Raw genomic sequence first — 18,838 nt, forward strand, 5'->3', positions numbered from 1 at the left:
CTCCCTGTCTATGTTAAATATTTAAAATATTCAATCAACTTAAGTTTTAGCTACTACACTCTACACCAAGTTGTAAAAATAGCAGTAAAATTAGTATAGAGCTATATTTAGCAACTATTTTCCATCCTGACAGTTAATAGAATGGTTGTAATGATGTGGGCATATTCTCAACATATCATAGATTTTAAAAAATGACAAAAAAGGTTTTATATCAGTGACAGGGTGTAAGCCTTGCTTTTGACAGAAACTTATAGAAATAGGACTTGCACCTAGATAAGAGTGGATTCATGCTATTCAAACTGTTATCAAACTCTTCACCTTTGGTTAGAGATAGTAGCCTGACCACAGAGAGCTGAGAAATCTCTAGGATGTAGTTACTTGTGATAATGTGATAATACTGGAGTTTTTAATGGTAGACTTGATATGCTTGCCTCTCCTTTTAATCTGTAGTTGTATTTTGTGGTATGGATCAACACTTAAAGTACTGGCTTCTTTTTCTTTCTATAACATTATCCATTTTATTATTATTTTTACACTAAAAGGGAGGGAGTGGTTCTAATGAATCTGTTTTGTGCACTAAAAATGTAAGACTTTGGTCACCAGTGGTTTTACATTTTAACTTTTTCCCACTTCACAACATCTGCCCCTGAGCTCATTAGATCAAATTTGGGGGATTTTTTTTTTAATGAAATTAATCTTATTTTCATTGTATGAAATACATCTCCATAAGTTAATAAGAAAATATTTTTCTAAAACCAGAAATGACAAACACATTGTGGTCTCGTTAATTATTATACACAAACTGTATAGTTAACATTTTGAGCTGCATTAAAACAGTGTGTCATCTTACGTTTCTGTTAAAAATGTTTCATTTCTGTATAATAGCTCGTTGGGGGGGAAAAAAAATCATGCCAAGGGACATAACTCTGTTTTTAAAAAACAGTTTACTTAGTTGCTGCCCTTTACCTTTTTTACTTTTTTTTCTACTCAATTTGTTTTTATTATTATATATTTCTCTTATTTATTTATTTGTAGGGAGGTGATTTTTTTTTCAAAATAGTGTTGGGAATCGGATGCCTAAGTTATATTGTGTTTATTTAGATCTCTATATTTGTGCGTGATTGTAGTGTGTGTTTCTACGTTAGCATATGAATTACTTATATACACCCTTATTCACGGGGAAAATCTTTACGAAAAAAACAACAAAAACTGGAGCCGGAGCTTAGTCTTGCGAGTTTGTTTTTTCCCAGGCTAAGTCTGAGCATTGCTGGCGTTGTACAAATCAATACTATCACTGTTGTCATGCGGTTGGGTGTGTGTGGTGCTGCCGATTGGAACAGCACTGAGAATTCTCGTCCCCTTATTACGGTCACCGACTTGACCCACAGTTGTGTTTCTTTGCTCACACCGTAGAAGCCCATTTGTTCATCATGTTCTCGATTGTTGGTGAGTTGTAAGCTGATCAACGTCTTCCTGAGCACACTAGAGGATGTGTCTTTGTTTGGATATCTGCTCATCCTACTAGTCTACCGTTAACTAGGATTCTAGTCAAGACCACATAGTGAAAACCTTCGTGTGGAATCTCTAATTCAATTCAATGGAGTATCAATGTTTAGGCAACCGTGGGTATTCTTAATCTAGTGAAGGTTTATTTATTTTTTCGACATGTGGTGTCACGTTGCCCTCACAATGTAATCACATGTACAGCTAAAACTTGGGACTCATATTTAATATACAGTTAAAGACGTAGCCGTGAATTGGTTTCATAATGCTTGGACTTCGCTGTAGTTGATTGCACCTGTGATGACATATGGTAGGGGGGTGTATGACTATTTTTAAGTAAGAATTGTTTCAATTATTGATTTTTGTTGTTATGCACTCTTGTTTCGTAACTATGTGAGATATTATGCTAATGTCCGTCCCCGTTGAGTTATATTGTGTACTAACACAAACGAACACTATTTCACACCTACTTAACAATATCTCTAAATAGCGCAACAAGAAATGACTCTGGAAACATATAACATGCAGGGCTCTCCAGTCATTGAAGACGCACATTGACATTTCTTCGGGGGATCACCTTCTAAGACAAAATTAAGGGTACAGGAAATAATCCAAAGTTTTCAAACTCATCAAATCTTACATCGACTAGGTATTCCACTCATTCTGTACTTACAGTGACTAGGTACTCAATTAACTCGGTACTTACATTGACAATGTAAACAGTAATTTGGTGAAATAATTATTAAATAATTTTTAAAATCAACTATTATTTTACTTGAATGTAAATCTGAACTGTTATGTTTTGGTGTGGGGTAGGCTAGTCGCCCTGATATCATTGTTACACGTAAGAATAGATAGAAAGAATTCTATGCTGTATACCATTGCATAATGTCTGTGTCTGTTCAATAGAGTGTCAAGTTGTTGAAACATCTATCAGTAGTAGATGTAGTTTTGTTGATTAGCATTCACGCTTTGGCTGCTGCCATTGAAACTGTTTGATAAAGCCATATAGGATATCTTTGTCTCGGCTTATACATTTCCTGTACTACACTAGTCGAACTACCACTGGTCCTTTAACTCTCCGCTTTTTTGTTTTTCTTTTATAGTTTGCAGACGACAGCTAGGTTGGAGAGTAGGATTCTCTCCCCCCCCCCCCCCCATTCATAAATCAACCACAAAAGGGCAATCACACGGGATGTCAGTAGATTTCTTCACTGTCCCTTGTAGGGCGTCAATTCAAACTGTAGGCCTGTATACGTCTTTAGGAGGTGGGCCCTCGTGTGGTAAGCGGTGAACCCTCAGACTCGGGGGTGTGGCCTTTTTAATTCTTATTACTTCTTGAGTAAACGCTAAAAAGAAAACAGTAAATAAGCCTAAAAAGTTGAATTACTAAATTGTGTTTGAGAGAGAGGGGCAGGAAGGGAGGTTGCCATTAATGAACTCCAGTTCACTGTTTGCAGCAGACAGAGACGCGGGGAAAGGGAGGTATGGTCACATGAGAGTTGACGCCACGCTTGAAAGATGTTGAGGCACACTTGGGAATGAAATTTTTATTGCCTTGAAATCGAGGTTGGATGGTGGGAAGGCGGTGGAGGTAGAAAGTAGAATGGAAAGAAAAGTGTACCCCCCTTCATCCCTCTAGTTTTCGCTGTGGCCTAACTGCCGTCATATTTACAGTACCCCCGTCCTAAACAAAACTGCCCCGTCTTCCCCTTTTACACTTACACCATTGCTTTGGGCTTCTCAGACGACAGAACTCTGAGCCAATTCATGAGAATGTTGTGTAGTATCTGAACTTCTTAGACCAGCGCCGTTGTTCTTGTGTCGATTAAATAGACAGTTTGTTTGAATGAGGATTTATATTTACACACTAGTGTATCAAAACTGAGGCTGACTTAACCAAAAAAAAAAAAAAAACTACAATTATACCTAATATTAGGTCTGCTTGAAAATTTAATTATTTTATAAGAGTTGTCTGCTCTTACTTATTCTAAGATTGATAAACCAGGAGACTAGTGTTGGGTTATTCTCTAAACTACGAAAATTGATTTCTTCAGTATGGTAAGCATTTATTTTTCCCTCCTTGTCTTTAGTCAATTGTTTAGCAGTAGTTAAGATTGAAATCAATATATGTATAGACGTAGACTGTTCTGTACTTACACCATGTACTGTCTAGCAACAAAATAGGCTGGCTCATTTTGTTCTATTTTAAATTTAGAGTTTTGTTTGTTGCCAATTTCCAGTCAATAATGTTGATAGTGCTAACGTTTTACAATTGTGTGTGTGTGTGTGCAGTGATTGATTTGATGGGACAATGACACTTCTGGTGCTTGTAGTTATTTGAATGAAATAAATGCACCTTAAAATATAATTTTACTTCTAGATAGATCTATCAAAATGTGTGTGTGTGTGTATAGAAAGAAAGGGAAAGATAAGAACGAATTGAAGTTTGTTTGAAGCTCTCTACTATTTTATGTAAAAACTACATTAGGTTAGAAAGTTTTTTTGTCCACGCTCCTGAATTCTTTCTTTCCACGCTCCTGGAGCACTTGTCTTCTCTTGGAGCCAGTTCTTTTCCACGCCCCGTCACTGCTTCAATGGCAGTGAAATTGACGATCTCACAACGCGGTCTCCGTGACTGTGTCGTACTTTCAAGTCCTCACTGCAAGACGGCTAATTGACTAATTAGTTGATTCCCTTCTCTTGAACAAGAGAACAGACATGGAAACCTTGGTAATGCATTCGTTCCTTGTCCTTTGATCCCGTGTCAGGAAGATCTCAGCATGGGATGGTTTCAAGGGAGACAGATCATGTCCCTTATACTAATGTCCGATTTGTTCCGTGCGCCCCCTCCCCTTTTTTTTTTTGTCGTGATCAGTCATGCTTGTTTGTTATTGTTTTATACTGCATAAATTCCGTATTGACTTTTGTGAAACCATTGAGTGTCAGCACAGTTAAGTGATGATATAGTGTGGAGAATGTGAGAATATTGGGCTAAAGAAATCTACACTAGCTTGCTGGACATGATGCTTTCAAATCATTCACATATGCATGCCCTTCAACTATCGACCACAAAAAAAAAAAAAAAAAAAACACCTTTCAATGGCCCTAAATTGTATATTTTTTAAAGGTTGATCTTCACTTCTGTCCCTTTTTATTTCTTTTATCTGCATATAAATAAGATAACAGGAACTAGAGTAACTATATAGTTATGAATTGAAAATTCAAATTATGAAATGTTGACGATGGTATTGTTCTTAATGCTTATTGTATAACTTCGTATCTTGGGGCTATTTGTACCTCAACAATTATTTCATTTACCTAGTGTTTTACCCCCCAAAAAATTGTCCATTGCCACATGGTTAGTTGTTAGCCATTTGATTATTTCTTATACACAGCTTTATCAGTCCGGCCAGATTCTCTTGACAGCGAATAGGATTGTTCAGTGTGTCAGAGGCCTTGAACCTAAATGTCTGAAATGACCAATGCATGAATGGGCTCAGTATGATCCGCTCTTAATCCCTTCCCCTTCTGCCCCCTCCCAACGATTGTGTTCTAATTAGCTGGCCATTGGTCACTTAACAAGTAGCGTATAATTGTTACATTTCTACCAGCCCACGTCGAGTGACCATATTGTTGCAATAAATCCTCAGGGCTATCCTCGTCTTCAAGCACGTATTTAATAAGTCGGGGTGGAAGAGTGATCCGTTCATTTCGTGCTAGGAGGAAGGCTAACAATGTTTTGGGTAATAGAGAAGTCTGTGTTTGGACAGCTATGTGCGCATTATTTTTGACATGCTTCCTATGTTTCATCTGTGTTTTTCTCTGCGTGCCTGTTTATTTTTGACATGTTTCCTATGTTTTATCTGTGTTTTTCTCTACATGCCTATTTATTTTTGACATGTTTCCTATGTTTTATCTGTGTTTTTCTCTACATGCCTATTTATTTTTGACATGTTTCCTATGTTTTATCTGTGTTTTTCTCTACATGCCTATTTATTTTTGACATGTTTCCTATGTTTTATCTGTGTTTTTCTCTACATGCCTATTTATTTTTGACATGTTTCCTATGTTTTATCTGTGTTTTTCTCTACATGCCTATTTATTTTTGACATGTTTCCTATGTTTTATCTGTGTTTTTCTCTACATGCCTATTTATTTTTGACATGTTTCCTATGTTTTATCTGTGTTTTTCTCTACATGCCTATTTATTTTTGACATGTTTCCTATGTTTTATCTGTGTTTTTCTCTACATGCCTATTTATTTTTGACATGTTTCCTATGTTTTATCTGTGTTTTTCTCTACATGCCTATTTATTTTTGACATGTTTCCTATGTTTTATCTGTGTTTTTCTCTACATGCCTATTTATTTTTGACATGTTTCCTATGTTTTATCTGTGTTTTTCTCTACATGCCTATTTATTTTTGACATGTTTCCTATGTTTTATCTGTGTTTTTCTCTACATGCCTATTTATTTTTGACATGTTTCCTATGTTTTATCTGTGTTTTTCTCTACATGCCTATTTATTTTTGACATGTTTCCTATGTTTTATCTGTGTTTTTCTCTACATGCCTATTTATTTTTGACATGTTTCCTATGTTTTATCTGTGTTTTTCTCTACATGCCTATTTATTTTTGACATGTTTCCTATGTTTTATCTGTGTTTTTCTCTACATGCCTATTTATTTTTGACATGTTTCCTATGTTTTATCTGTGTTTTTCTCTACATGCCTATTTATTTTTGACATGTTTCCTATGTTTTATCTGTGTTTTTCTCTACATGCCTATTTATTTTTGACATGTTTCCTATGTTTTATCTGTGTTTTTCTCTACATGCCTATTTATTTTTGACATGTTTCCTATGTTTTATCTGTGTTTTTCTCTACATGCCTATTTATTTTTGACATGTTTCCTATGTTTTATCTGTGTTTTTCTCTACATGCCTATTTATTTTTGACATGTTTCCTATGTTTTATCTGTGTTTTTCTCTACATGCCTATTTATTTTTGACATGTTTCCTATGTTTTATCTGTGTTTTTCTCTACATGCCTATTTATTTTTGACATGTTTCCTATGTTTTATCTGTGTTTTTCTCTACATGCCTATTTATTTTTGACATGTTTCCTATGTTTTATCTGTGTTTTTCTCTACATGCCTATTTATTTTTGACATGTTTCCTATGTTTTATCTGTGTTTTTCTCTACATGCCTATTTATTTTTGACATGTTTCCTATGTTTTATCTGTGTTTTTCTCTACATGCCTATTTATTTTTGACATGTTTCCTATGTTTTATCTGTGTTTTTCTCTACATGCCTATTTATTTCCCCAGGAAACAGACGACAGTAACTTGGCCTACAGACTAGGAACTTTGTGGGCTGGCATGGATCTGGACACAGTGATTAAATGTGAACCCAACAGCCCCCTGGGACTCAGCCGATGCTCACAGCCCAACTTGGAGGACAGCTTCCCTAGGGACGTATTCGCCTACGATCCTTCCCACGACGACTACGGCTCTGACCGCTCGTATCAGGGAGACAGTGCCGACAGCGGCAATATATCCCCGTGCAGCTTAGATAACATTAAAATTGACTTTTGCTCCAACTCGTTCAGTTCGGAGGCTGGTGAAGGCAGTGATGGAGCCAAGAGACTCTGTCTAGTGTGCGGGGATGTAGCTTCAGGATATCATTATGGTGTTTCCTCGTGCGAGGCGTGCAAAGCGTTTTTCAAAAGAACCATCCAAGGTAAGTCTCTAGCTTGTAGTGTCCCTTTAGACCAGCATTTATACAACATTTTACAAATGTGGGGTGTTGTTTTTTTGTTTACAAATGTGGTATTAGTATTGTGCTCACCGTTAGTCCCACTTTGTGTGTGCTTGTGGAAATTGTCCTGTGTATAGTGAGCAATGTCTTAGCCTCCATGGTTTTTCCTCCTTTCATTGTTTATATTTTCTAACTTTAAAACACCTTTTGTCCTGATAATCTTGTTCTAAAAAAATAGTCAATGCTTCACTCTATAGTTTTTTCTTGGTTGTTACGTGCTAGTTTATTGAGTGTGGACTGGGTCATAGCAACTCAGGAAAAGTCCGGATTTCTCCAGTTTGACTAGCCTCCACTTGGCAATGAAAAGCTTGGCTTGTTTCTTTTGACGACTTTTTTTTGTCCATGTCTGATTGTCACGGTAAAGTGATTCCACATTCTGCATATGTTCTTTTTAACATTCACATGCATTTCCCTATCTAGCAGGCTGGCTTGATACGGGGGTGGGGTTGAAGATAAACTGTGTACTTTATATCTGTGATTATCTGGTTCAGATCTTAGCTTTTAGCCGTACAGCCTCAAAGTTCAAGTTCCTGTGATCATTTGGGGGGGGGGGTCAATTTGAGTAATTCATATATAGGTCAGAGCCTCAGGTAAATGAAAAAGTTTCTACTACCTGGCAATGTGTGCAGAAATGAGAAATCTAGGTTAGTGCGTACTAAGGAGAGAAATGGCTGTATTACGTAGTGATTTATTATTTGTAAAGTGATTGGTTAATAGGGTACCTTTTTGTTTTGTTTTGGAAAGACTCTACAGTAGGTTGATTACGCTTGATCGTGTCTCAGAGTCATAGTGGACATTTAGCGCTGTTATTTCCTTGAAGTGTTCAGGTTCAAACGATCTACAACTTGATGCCTTGTCCAGCTTGCATCACTGTAGAACTTCTCTGCGTCACACCTAAAGTCACCTCATTACTCAAGTCGACTATCTCTTTAAGTTATCTTAGTACGTTGATGCTTACTCGAGTAAATACAAGACATTGGGGGGGGGGGAAGCTTGTGAGCGTAAGAGAGATTGCAAATGTCTATTGTGTGTGTGACCTGGTGGCAGGCTACTTGGTGACATAAATGTACCACCTGTGTGTGTGTGAGAGAGAAGGGTGTAGGCCTAGGCATCGTAACAATAACATTCTTACGTGTCAACAAATAATTACAGTACACTAACTTCGGCGTTCAAAGTCAACATTGGGAGAAGTAAGGTGGATGTTGATTTTGGTCAAATGAAACCATTGCTGGTGTGTGTGTGTGTGTGGGGGGGGGGAGTCAAAAAAAGCCAGTTTTTTTTTTTTTTTGACTTTTAATTCTGGGAAACTAGTTGATATTTTTCTAAATTGAAAGAGTTCTTTGGCACTAAAGAAGAGTGTTTGAAAGTATGAGCTGGTGTGAGCAGAGACTATTGACTCTCTGTGTGTATATATTGACGCTGATGTGAATGACGTGTACAGTTGTGATGAAAGCCCTTATTGAGCTCAGACTTTATTTGTGCAGCAGTGTGTATATGTGAGCGTCTGTTTGGTGCAAGTTCGAGTCTACATTTCTTTCATTGTCTTGGCACAGGTTCAGTTTTTTTTCCTCAAAGATGTTTGAAGCATATTGGGCCAAAAGCCAACTTATTCGGCGCCCCCCCCTCCCTTTTTTTTTTTTTTAGGTCGTAGCTTCTCTCGTTTCTTACCCAAAACTGATTGCTCGCGTGTGTGTGTTCGTGTGGATAGGTAGCTTGACATCTTTGAAAGAAGAAAGTGTTACATGCTAAGGCAGCCCTTCCTCGTCATGAGATTGCTGAGTTTGAACTGGTAAAAGTACATTAGTACAGATCATTTTTACTAAGCTTATGGTAAAAAGTTTGTACACGCTATTTCTCCCACACCCTATCTCGGATCAAGCTGAAATTTTGCACAATTATTTATTTTACCTGACAACACAAGAATCAATTAAAAACAACAATTAGTTCATTAACTATTGGTAATAAATTATTTTGTTTGGTATCTCGAACAAGGGCAAGAAATTGTACTTGACTGAAGTGGTGGTATATAAGCGATTTAGTCCCCTTTATAGGTCGTCGTCTGAGGCTTAGTGAACACAAACATGAAATAAGACAATAGATAACTATAAATCTTACCTGTTCGTCAGCTCTTCCCTAGCAGAGTGGTTACAGTGTTGGCTTGAGAAGGCTTTAGCCCATGAGTTCGAATTCAATGAGTTTTGTTTTTGTTTTTTTTTTTGCTTGTTTTAAAAGTTGTTGTTTTTTAAAGGTTTTTCTTATTTGTAAGTACCATTGAAGTAATACATCAAACGTCCATCCCAGTCATTAGGTTTCAATTAAAGACTACTCATAATACATATCCAACAATATATAAAATACAACATTCAAAATGTCACTAATTGGCTAAGTATCTTTTGATATAGATTTCCTTGAAGTACCTTTCACCCCAGGGCTTTACTTTTTGAATGGTCTATTTCACCTGTCCATTGGCTCAGAATTACGGGGCGTTTTCTAAGTCATGGTCTTGTCAATGGACTCCACTACATAGATGCATTTTTTTTATTTTTTTTTTTAAAGGTAGAATTATTAAGGAAACAAACTTCCTTTGTCCATCATTAAATTTTATATGTACCCGTGTTTGTATTAGAACAGTGTAATCAGTGTATTATCTAGTGTGGTCCAGTTACCAAGCATTTTTGTCCATTTGTCTCTAAACCCGCTCTATCCCCCCAGCAAGCAACCTTTGCCTAGGAGCCCTTAACATGAACCTTTTCGCCACTACATCGTCCCTTCGATTCTAAACAGAGACAACTCGCTCCAGTAAGAAACTATGTCCCAATTATCTATGAACCGTCAAGACGCAATATCGCCCCATCAAGCAACGCTAATCTCGCTTGGGCTCTTTCAATGGAAAAGATTTGTGATAAGATTTTTTTCCCCCTTTAAAATGTATAGAAATGGTGTACTATTGACGAGTGTACAACTGTATTGAAGTAGACACAGGAGCAGAGCTTGATTGACTTTCTCATTGTAGAATTCAAATCTTTGTTATTCCTGAACTTTAGAATTCAGTATGGTGGCGGTGAATATTACTTGGTGAAAATATCTTCTGAAAGTGGTCATCGGATTACTTTGGGTAGAAAACACAAGGAAGTGTGGAATACATCAGCAGCCGTCAGTGTCGATAGTAGAGCAATACGTCATTTCCTGCAACAGCAGCCGTCATCAGAAAGTTGTGTCCGGGACTGTCTGACTGGAATGTGTTGAAGGAATACATCCCTTGCCACTACAGCAGCTATCAGCCAGGATCGATTCGGCTCCTGACACAGTATCGACCAGACGCCCTGTAGATATGTGGGCGGGGGTTGTTCTCTGGAATGCAATGTTATCAGTATAAAAAAAAGTAAAATGTAACAAGACTTTAATTAAACAACTAAGCTTATATTGAGTGAAATGGCATCATTTTGAATCAATAGTGCCATTAATTTTTCATAGATCTAGACTAGCAATTACACATTTTGTGCGATTGGAAATCTTTTTGTTTAGCACAACTTTCCTGGTAATAGTAAAGGAATAGTGTGTTACGTACTCTGTGGTCCAATCACTTGTCTCGACCAGTTTGTGAGAAGATATGGAGAATGGTTTTCAAAATGTATTTGTCAAAAGTTGCTCGAGTCTGACTAGGAACTCGTGCTTCCATGATGGAAGGCTGGCCTGTTAGGCTATTGAAGTACTTTTTTAAAAATAGGTTTTACAGCCCATTGGTAGTTAATGTTTTTGCAAAAGACCTAATCGTCTACACACGGCTTATCTACCCTTAGCGTACTCTATTGTCTATATAAAACAAACTAAATAATGACCATTAATTGATGAATGTTTGGTTCGATTGGTTCGATTCGTGTGTTGTCATATGTGAAAGGTAGAAGTGGTAGAAACAAAGTGTACACCCACTCCACAGGCAGAGAAGTTGATATAAGATTTGTAAACACTCTTTTCACATAGCATTGAAGTTGAATAGTATGAAGGTAAGCGTGTTTGTTGTGCGTAAGACCTGGTCGAATATTGAAGTTGAACAGTATGAAGGTAAGCGTGTTTGTTGTGCCTAAGACCTGGTTGAATATAAAAAAACAAACAACTTAATTCCTATAATGATTTCAGCGAACTTTTTTTGACATATTTAATCCTTGCCAGCTTTTTTGGTCATGTCGAGAATTTGTCTTGTGCTTGTGGTAGCGTGTTATCTTCTGACAAACTGAAGGTTTGAACAAGAAGTCGATATGCTCACAGCACTCTTGTCACAAACTGAACACAACTCTACCATTAAATCACCCCCCCCCCCTTTTTTTTTTTCCAATCATAGAACTTTTGTTTTATCCGTGGCGGCAGCAGGCTCTCGCTTCTCTGGTCGACTCTTAGAAGTTACATACTCACATAAGCATGTGTGTGTTGTTTGTGTGTAAAATCTGCAATGAAAAAAAAAAAGTGGTGATCTGAACAGATGTGATGGAATAGATCAGAAATCAATAGTTCCTGTCTCGTTTGTCTGGGCTCTTCGCCATAGTACAAAACTATAATTGTTTCAAATACAAAAAAGGATGTGTGGAGTTTGAAAGAAACAAAGACGGGCACATGTTAATAGGAATTGTTACTTGTCATCTTTAGTATATATATATACAGGACTTTTTTGTGGCGGTACGCCTTATATATATATATATATATATATATATATATATATATATATATATATATATATATATATATATATATACATGGTGTGAGCCCCATTTGTCTCTATTGATTTTATGTTTTATCTTTGGAATTGTCTTTCTCGTCAACTTTTTGTTTCTTAAAAAGTAATGTAGGGGAAAGTCTTATGTATTTAAGTGTAGCCAGCAATAGCAACTGATAGAGTGCTAAACCCTGGCATGAACTATCCCATGCATTGGACTGTTCATCTTACCAGCACTGACTTTCTCGCTTCCTGTTCAACACATGCTTTGATCTTCTTAGTACAAAATGTAAAAAAAAAAAAAAAAAAAACTTAGTGAGCGCGGCCCTGCTACCTGGCTCTAGTTCACTCGTGTATGACATCATCAGATGTGTTCCTTGCTTCTAGCAGAAAAGATAAATATTTAAAGACCTGTTCGTCCGTGGGAACCTTCTCTCCGTCCCAACTCAGCCTCCTGGAACACTTTGTTTATTCTCGCCTCCATCCATGAACCTTAGAGCCTGGAACTCCTCACCTCGAACGTGCTCATGTGTATTCTGTGCTTTCACTCCTCCCGTGTGTGTCCGCTTGGCTCAGTCGTCCAGGGGCAGCAGCACGTAACAGAGCTTCAATGGACCGACCCACACAGCGGAATACTCGAATGAATTGTTTTCTAAGATGGATTGAGCTCAGAGAGTTACAAACCATTAGAAACAAGGAGCACAGAGACAATCGAAACGTTTCTACAACGTCATTGAATGAGTTTCCAAAAAATCAGACACATCCTCCCTACCTCTACTTCTCCACAACTGGTGAATTCTGACAAAGTCTCATCTCAACGGTGGAAGGAAATTTTGCCGTTTCTGAGCATTTGTGGTTTTCTAGGGTGGGGTCGCAAGCCCCACGCCAAACCCTGCTCCTTTCTCACCTGGGCTTGGAACCGGCAGATGGCGGAGTTGGAATGAAATAGACTGTTAAAAAGTGGACCTGCTTACTATGGACATTTCATTTTTTTGTCCTGACAAAAAGTCACTTTCGGTCATCCTTGTTAAGCTTCAATATCTAATGAATCGGCTTTGCTGAGTTGTGCACTAGCATTGTTGATGATGTAGCCGTTAGCCTACCGAAGGCCAGACTTGTACTGTAGTAACTTAACAAAGGTTAACTTTGTCTCGGTCACTTGTATATTCTTGTCACTGGCTTCTGTCGACTTCTTTCTTCTTTTTCCGGCCCAGATTTGATTTATAGCAGCACTGAGTAGCCCACACGACGCATGGCCTCTTCCTTAATCATTCATAGTTTGGAAACTCTTGCTATTTTTGTGGCTAGGTGGTGCCCCCCCCCCCCTCCAGGTTGCTCTCATTTTTGTGTGACAAGTTTCGAAGTTGAGCCTAGCAGTGGTAGAAAATGTGGTTGGTAGTGTTTGAATGTAACACTCTACTTGCAGCGGAGGAAGTGCTAATCTTGTGCTTGACGTAGACACGGAAACAGGATGGACACTTTGTCTTGCAGCCCATTCATCACTGTCTAGGGGAGGTTTACAATGCTGGAATGTATTTCCTACTTACACATATTCAAATGTTGAGTATCACTTTCCTACAAATAATTCTATTCTAAATGGAGTTGTTCCAATTCACTTGTGTCAGGTACTTCTGAAGACAGGCTGACTGAACACCAAGAGAGCGCGCGTGTGTGTGTCTTTATGGGGAAACTATAAAATCTCATTTCATTGACATGTCATTTATTTCCAAAGTAACATTTGACCCTATCTGACCAAACCCGCTGTGTTTCAGGTAACATCGAATACTCGTGTCCAGCCAGTGGGGATTGTGAAATAACCAAAAGAAGACGGAAGGCGTGTCAGGCGTGTAGGTTTCACAAATGTCTTGGTGTAGGCATGCTCCGTGAAGGTAAGCCATCGCAGCTTTAGCTGCTCAAATAACAGGCGCTTCATTAAATAGTGTCTCATTCATCTCAAACTTGTACATGTGGTCAAACAAAATCTATAACTATTTACATTGTCCCCCCCCCCCACACACACATATTTGTTTTTTCTTTAGTACACTAAATAAAAAAAAAAGCGTACATCTTGTTGGACTGATTGGTCATCCGAGCTACTGACCATTTCTTACTTGACCTTAGCACGCTACCATCTCCCTAATTGTCTTGTATTACCTTGTTGTAACTCGAGGATCTCGACACAGTGATTTCAGTGGTGGAACTCAGCGCTACACTAGCAGACGAGCGGGGTGAGTCATGTTGATCCACAACAGATGATCAAACAGGGCTACTACTGCCCGTAGTGACCATCACGTCTGCTTTCCAGACTACCAAATTCATTGGACAGAAAAGGCTGCGTTGAGATCGTGTTTCTTGTCTGCCGGTCAGAACTGGTTTGTTACGTGTTTAGCACGCCTGCTTGACTAGCATTAGCTAACTTGATGCGTGACACCTTAGTTTGTAATGGAATCAAATGTCGCCAGTGTAGTTCGTTGTCTTGATTACTCACTAGAAGTAGTAGACTTGAACAGAGAGGCAAGTCGGGAGAATTGATATAAAGAGTTGATGAGTGTACTAAATAACACACGTTAGTATCTTAACGAACACTTCAATCAAGTGTTTTGACAAGTGTGTATAGAGGTCAGTTCACACTGTGATATTAGGACAACGACCCAGAAAGAATAGAAAGTTAGCAAGCCGCTTTGTATACTGGCATTGATTCCTTGGACTGTGTTTGTTAGAATTAGGAAATGAACAAATAAAACGTGACAAACCGTTGCATGAATCAACGTGTGAAATGTCAGAACTATTTAGAGCCTAGGGTTTATAATTTGATACGAGACCATTCGTTATACTATAGGATGCCTCAACACTGCCCACAGGATGTGACGTTACAGGTCAGTGTTCAGGCCTTCTATGACGATTGGTCTCGCTTGATAACTTCCGGTCTAAACAACAAAAGAGACTGTCCAGTCTCTTGACATCGTCTGCTCAATGAAAACACAAAACTATGGACGTTCATTCTTGTTTGTTTGCCTGACGTGTGTTCATTAATCTTGGAGTTAGGTTTCAGAGCTCTATTCAAGGGTAGGAACTTAATTTTTTGTGTTTCGTTACGAAATGTTCAAACAGTGGACGGCTTAGCGTGCGGCATGGACTGAACTAGACAGACTATCTGGGCTGTAGATCTAGATACGTGGTCAGCAGCACCTGCATGTAACCATCGATCACACCTACATAATAAATGTAGGAGGTCAGATGTGGTCTGCAGACCTCGGTGTAGATTCGCAACTAAGTTCACTGTACACGAGTTTCGGCACTAAACTTGACATATTTACTAATGGTAGGTCTAAGTAACTACACTTGTAGACTACAGTCACGGAGGTAGTCTCTGTGATCTTTCATCCCCCAACTGACGTAGATAAAGTAAGAGTGGGTCATGGGGTCAGTTTTCAGCCATTAGTTAGTTCTTTTTTTTTTGTCCAGTGACGTCACGAGATAGTTTGTTCATTGACTGGGCGGATGTTTAGTTTAATTATTGTATTCAAATCTCACCACAATGGTCCCAGTGACGTTGGTGGATTTAGTCACGTGCTCGTGTCATTGGTGGTATTAAAAAAAAACAAAAAAATAAATGATGTTCTCTGCTAGTTAATGGGTGCATTGTGACCTAATTCCATTCAATGTATGCTGACCATAGCGCGGCACTAGGTTTTGGTAGTTGTATGTCCTACATAGTCTGTATACAAGTGTGCCATTAGCTTGATCTAGTTGAGCACACTGTGTTGTGTTGTGTTTCAGGTGTACGTCTAGACCGTGTGAGAGGGGGCAGACAAAAATACAAGCGTAGCTCTGACTGCCAGACACATGTACAGCCAGTCCTGCCAGTGGTCATCAAGAAATCCTGCATTGAAAGTGAGTACTTTCCCAGTATCTAGTCAATCAATGTACACTTTAGTATTAAATGTCAAGAGTTGTTTCCCCCTCATCAGAACATTGACCTAAAGAAGAAAGAACAACACTAAAGTGTGACAAGAGCAATAACTGATTCCTCTTGTTCTAAATTTTTCTATACATTCCAAGTAGTCTTAGACTAACTGGTTTGAATGAGATAAGGGCTATTTCCTTCTTGAGTTTTATTGTCTTTTTATTGTTGCTTTATTGAGCCAAGTGTGTCTCCATCAGAAAAGAGTGGGGTAGTGTATAAACCTCAGCTTCAGCATGGTGTCAAACTACTACAGGAAGTTGACATTACTTGTATGTTTATCTCCTGTCAGGTTTAGCGACAATTGATGGAGCTTGGGGTGAAATGAATGGATAACCACAAACTTGTTTTAAACAATGAAAGCTAGCCTTAAGTATGCTGAAGTAAATACACATTCTTGCTCAAACCAATGAAATAGTTACTTGTTGGTATGAAGGAAGTTTGTTGAGGCACTGGAGTATAATTTTAGTTTTTCTCTACATTCTTCAAAGTAATAGTAATCTTGTACTTTGCAGACTTAACAGATACATAATGACCAGTCCCATTGACATACACAATGACCAGTCCCATTGACATACACAATGACCAGTCCATTGAGATATTTTTAGAATGACCAATACATATGAGTAACCACTAGGTTTTGAACACTTGAATTAGACCTTTGGTTTTGACAGTCAAGCACTAATCACTCAGCAACCACATTGTGGTCACTTTGAAATTGGTTTTGAAAACTCAAGTGTATCAAATATTGAGTAAATCTCAATCTGTTGTTTCCAAGTTGTTCATCCCATTACCCCCTTCACCTAGATGTCATGTTGACATAACAAGCATTTCAAACTTTACTGGTGGTTTGAACAGTGGTTTACTTGGTCTTGACCCCCTTGTTTCTAAACATAGATTTTTATGATGGCTTATTAATTTATGATGACTGATGATGTCAGATTTAGAGCACTTAATTGAGTGAAGGGTCATTAGTGGGGCTAAAAATAGCATGGACTGATAAGAAACAATTTCATTGACTGGAGAAACTGGGCTAGACCAGGGTTTGGGATAAATCTCAGCCTGCCTTGACATATTTAAGTATTAGTGGCTCTTAAGTCCACAGGAAACTTGGCTAATTTATTGCAGATATTTAAATGGCATTGGAATAGCTGTACCCAAGTGTTTGTCAATTTAATTGCATCATTTCCTGTTTTTTGTTTTGAACCCATATTATATTGTTCAGTTTCTGAAGATTAAATACACTCCAAGACACTTGGTGTTTTTACAGACTAGTTCTGTAATACTAGATGAAGTTGAACCTATTTCTGTGGGTACATAGTGTTATTCTTCCCAATAAAATAATCAAGCCAGCTTCGCCTTGTACACAAACTGGTAGAAGATCACTCCATGACATTTACTTTAATCTTCATATACTTGACTCTCTCTCTAGCCACAGACAACAAAATTTTATCCATGTTATTGGCACTGGAGTCCCAAATGGAATGTTTACGTGCAAGCACAGAGACTGCCATTGATACTGATGTGAAATTTATGGCTGCTGCCTCAGATTTGGCTGACAGAGAATTGGTCATGACAATTAGCTGGGCCAAACAAGTACCAGGTGAGTCTTTGACCAGAACAAATGGCTCCCAAGTGAAGGTGACTTGTTTACTTGCTTGGTATATACATTGAAAAGGAAAAAAAAAGGATGATTGGAGTGGGAAGAAGTCAAATGTTTCTGCATGTTATATTTAACATTGATATTTGATTGTAGACTAATCTTGTGAATTACTTACCTATTGATGATGTCAATAAAAAAAGTGGGGTTAGGGACAAGGACAAGTGAGATTTAATGTTATCTGGGGAAAAAAGTGTGGAAAGTCTTTAATTTCCTTGATTATGTGATCAGTGTACTATGTGCAGTTGGCTCCACTTTCTAAACATACCATCTAAAGCTACTGTATTGCTTGTTGCAGGTTTCTCTAACTTGTCTCTAGTGGACCAAATGATGTTACTTCAACACTCCTGGCTGGAGATCCTAATGCTCAGCCTGGTGTTTCGTTCCTGTCCTTACAAAGGTAACATATGCTTTGCCGAGGACCTTCAGATCTCTGAAGAAATGGTAGAGACACTCAGCTTTCCAACAGAGCTAGACTTGTTGTTGCGTAAACTCTGTAAAAAATTCACTCATCTTGGTGTGACAAAAGAAGAGTTTGTTCTTCTTAAAGCTATTACACTTTGTAATATAGGTAAGTGAAAAGTATTTTTAAGTACCATTGGATATAGGAAATGATATAGATTTCATTACTACACTACTGATTTTTCTGTAATTCCCAAATTAGCTGTTGTACATCTTTTTTTTTTCTGGTTCTTTACTTGACCTTTGTAGTTGTCCTAACAGTTGAGTCAAACATTCTTAGAACTCTAGGCCCATGGAATGCATCAGTATATACAAATAATCAACCAATCATAATTAAATCTCATGTTTAGTCATTGTAAATGTTAGCCCCTATGTGTTTGAATTGACTTGGTGTGAATTATGTTGAAAATGTTACTAAGATGATTAACCAAGCATGTTAACTTAAGGTCTTGGTTTTTTTCACAGTTGTATTTTAGTTGACTTAGACTCTTTATAAGTCAGAATTTTATCAAGAATAATATATTTGGTTCAAGGTACAGAGACATAGAGGACAATTGGATTGATGAGATAAATCTTGAAATTTACTGACAATAGTAAGAATGGGGTAGGGGGTGGGTCTAAGTAATAGGGAACAGGGAACAGCTAGGTGTAGGGTTGAAGAAATGATGGATCCCTATATTTTAGTTATATTTAACTTTGTTAGTTCTACAATTAAAAT

General features: G+C 37.9%; 1 protein-coding gene across 5 annotated transcripts in view; it reads left to right on the plus strand.

Annotated features, from left to right (window-relative positions):
- LOC106065957 (steroid hormone receptor ERR2-like) overlaps positions 1-18,838 on the plus strand; it is a 57,513-nt gene that overhangs the window by 29,687 nt on the left and 8,988 nt on the right. For 4 of the 5 annotated variants that reach the window (XM_056024857.1, XM_056024858.1, XM_013224899.2 and 1 more), the window contains 5 exons: positions 6,837-7,248; positions 13,807-13,923; positions 15,815-15,928; positions 17,431-17,601; positions 17,957-18,229. In XM_056024857.1, the coding sequence (XP_055880832.1) occupies positions 6,837-7,248; positions 13,807-13,923; positions 15,815-15,928; positions 17,431-17,601; positions 17,957-18,229 (1,087 nt within the window). Of the gene's footprint in view, positions 1-2,902; positions 3,565-6,836; positions 7,249-13,806; positions 13,924-15,814; positions 15,929-17,430; positions 17,602-17,956; positions 18,230-18,838 lie in introns of those variants that run through there. The other variant, XM_013224897.2, reaches the window with a different exon arrangement.

This window comes from Biomphalaria glabrata, chromosome 3 (genome assembly GCF_947242115.1).
Source record: "Biomphalaria glabrata chromosome 3, xgBioGlab47.1, whole genome shotgun sequence".
NCBI classification, from domain to species: domain Eukaryota; kingdom Metazoa; phylum Mollusca; class Gastropoda; family Planorbidae; genus Biomphalaria; species Biomphalaria glabrata.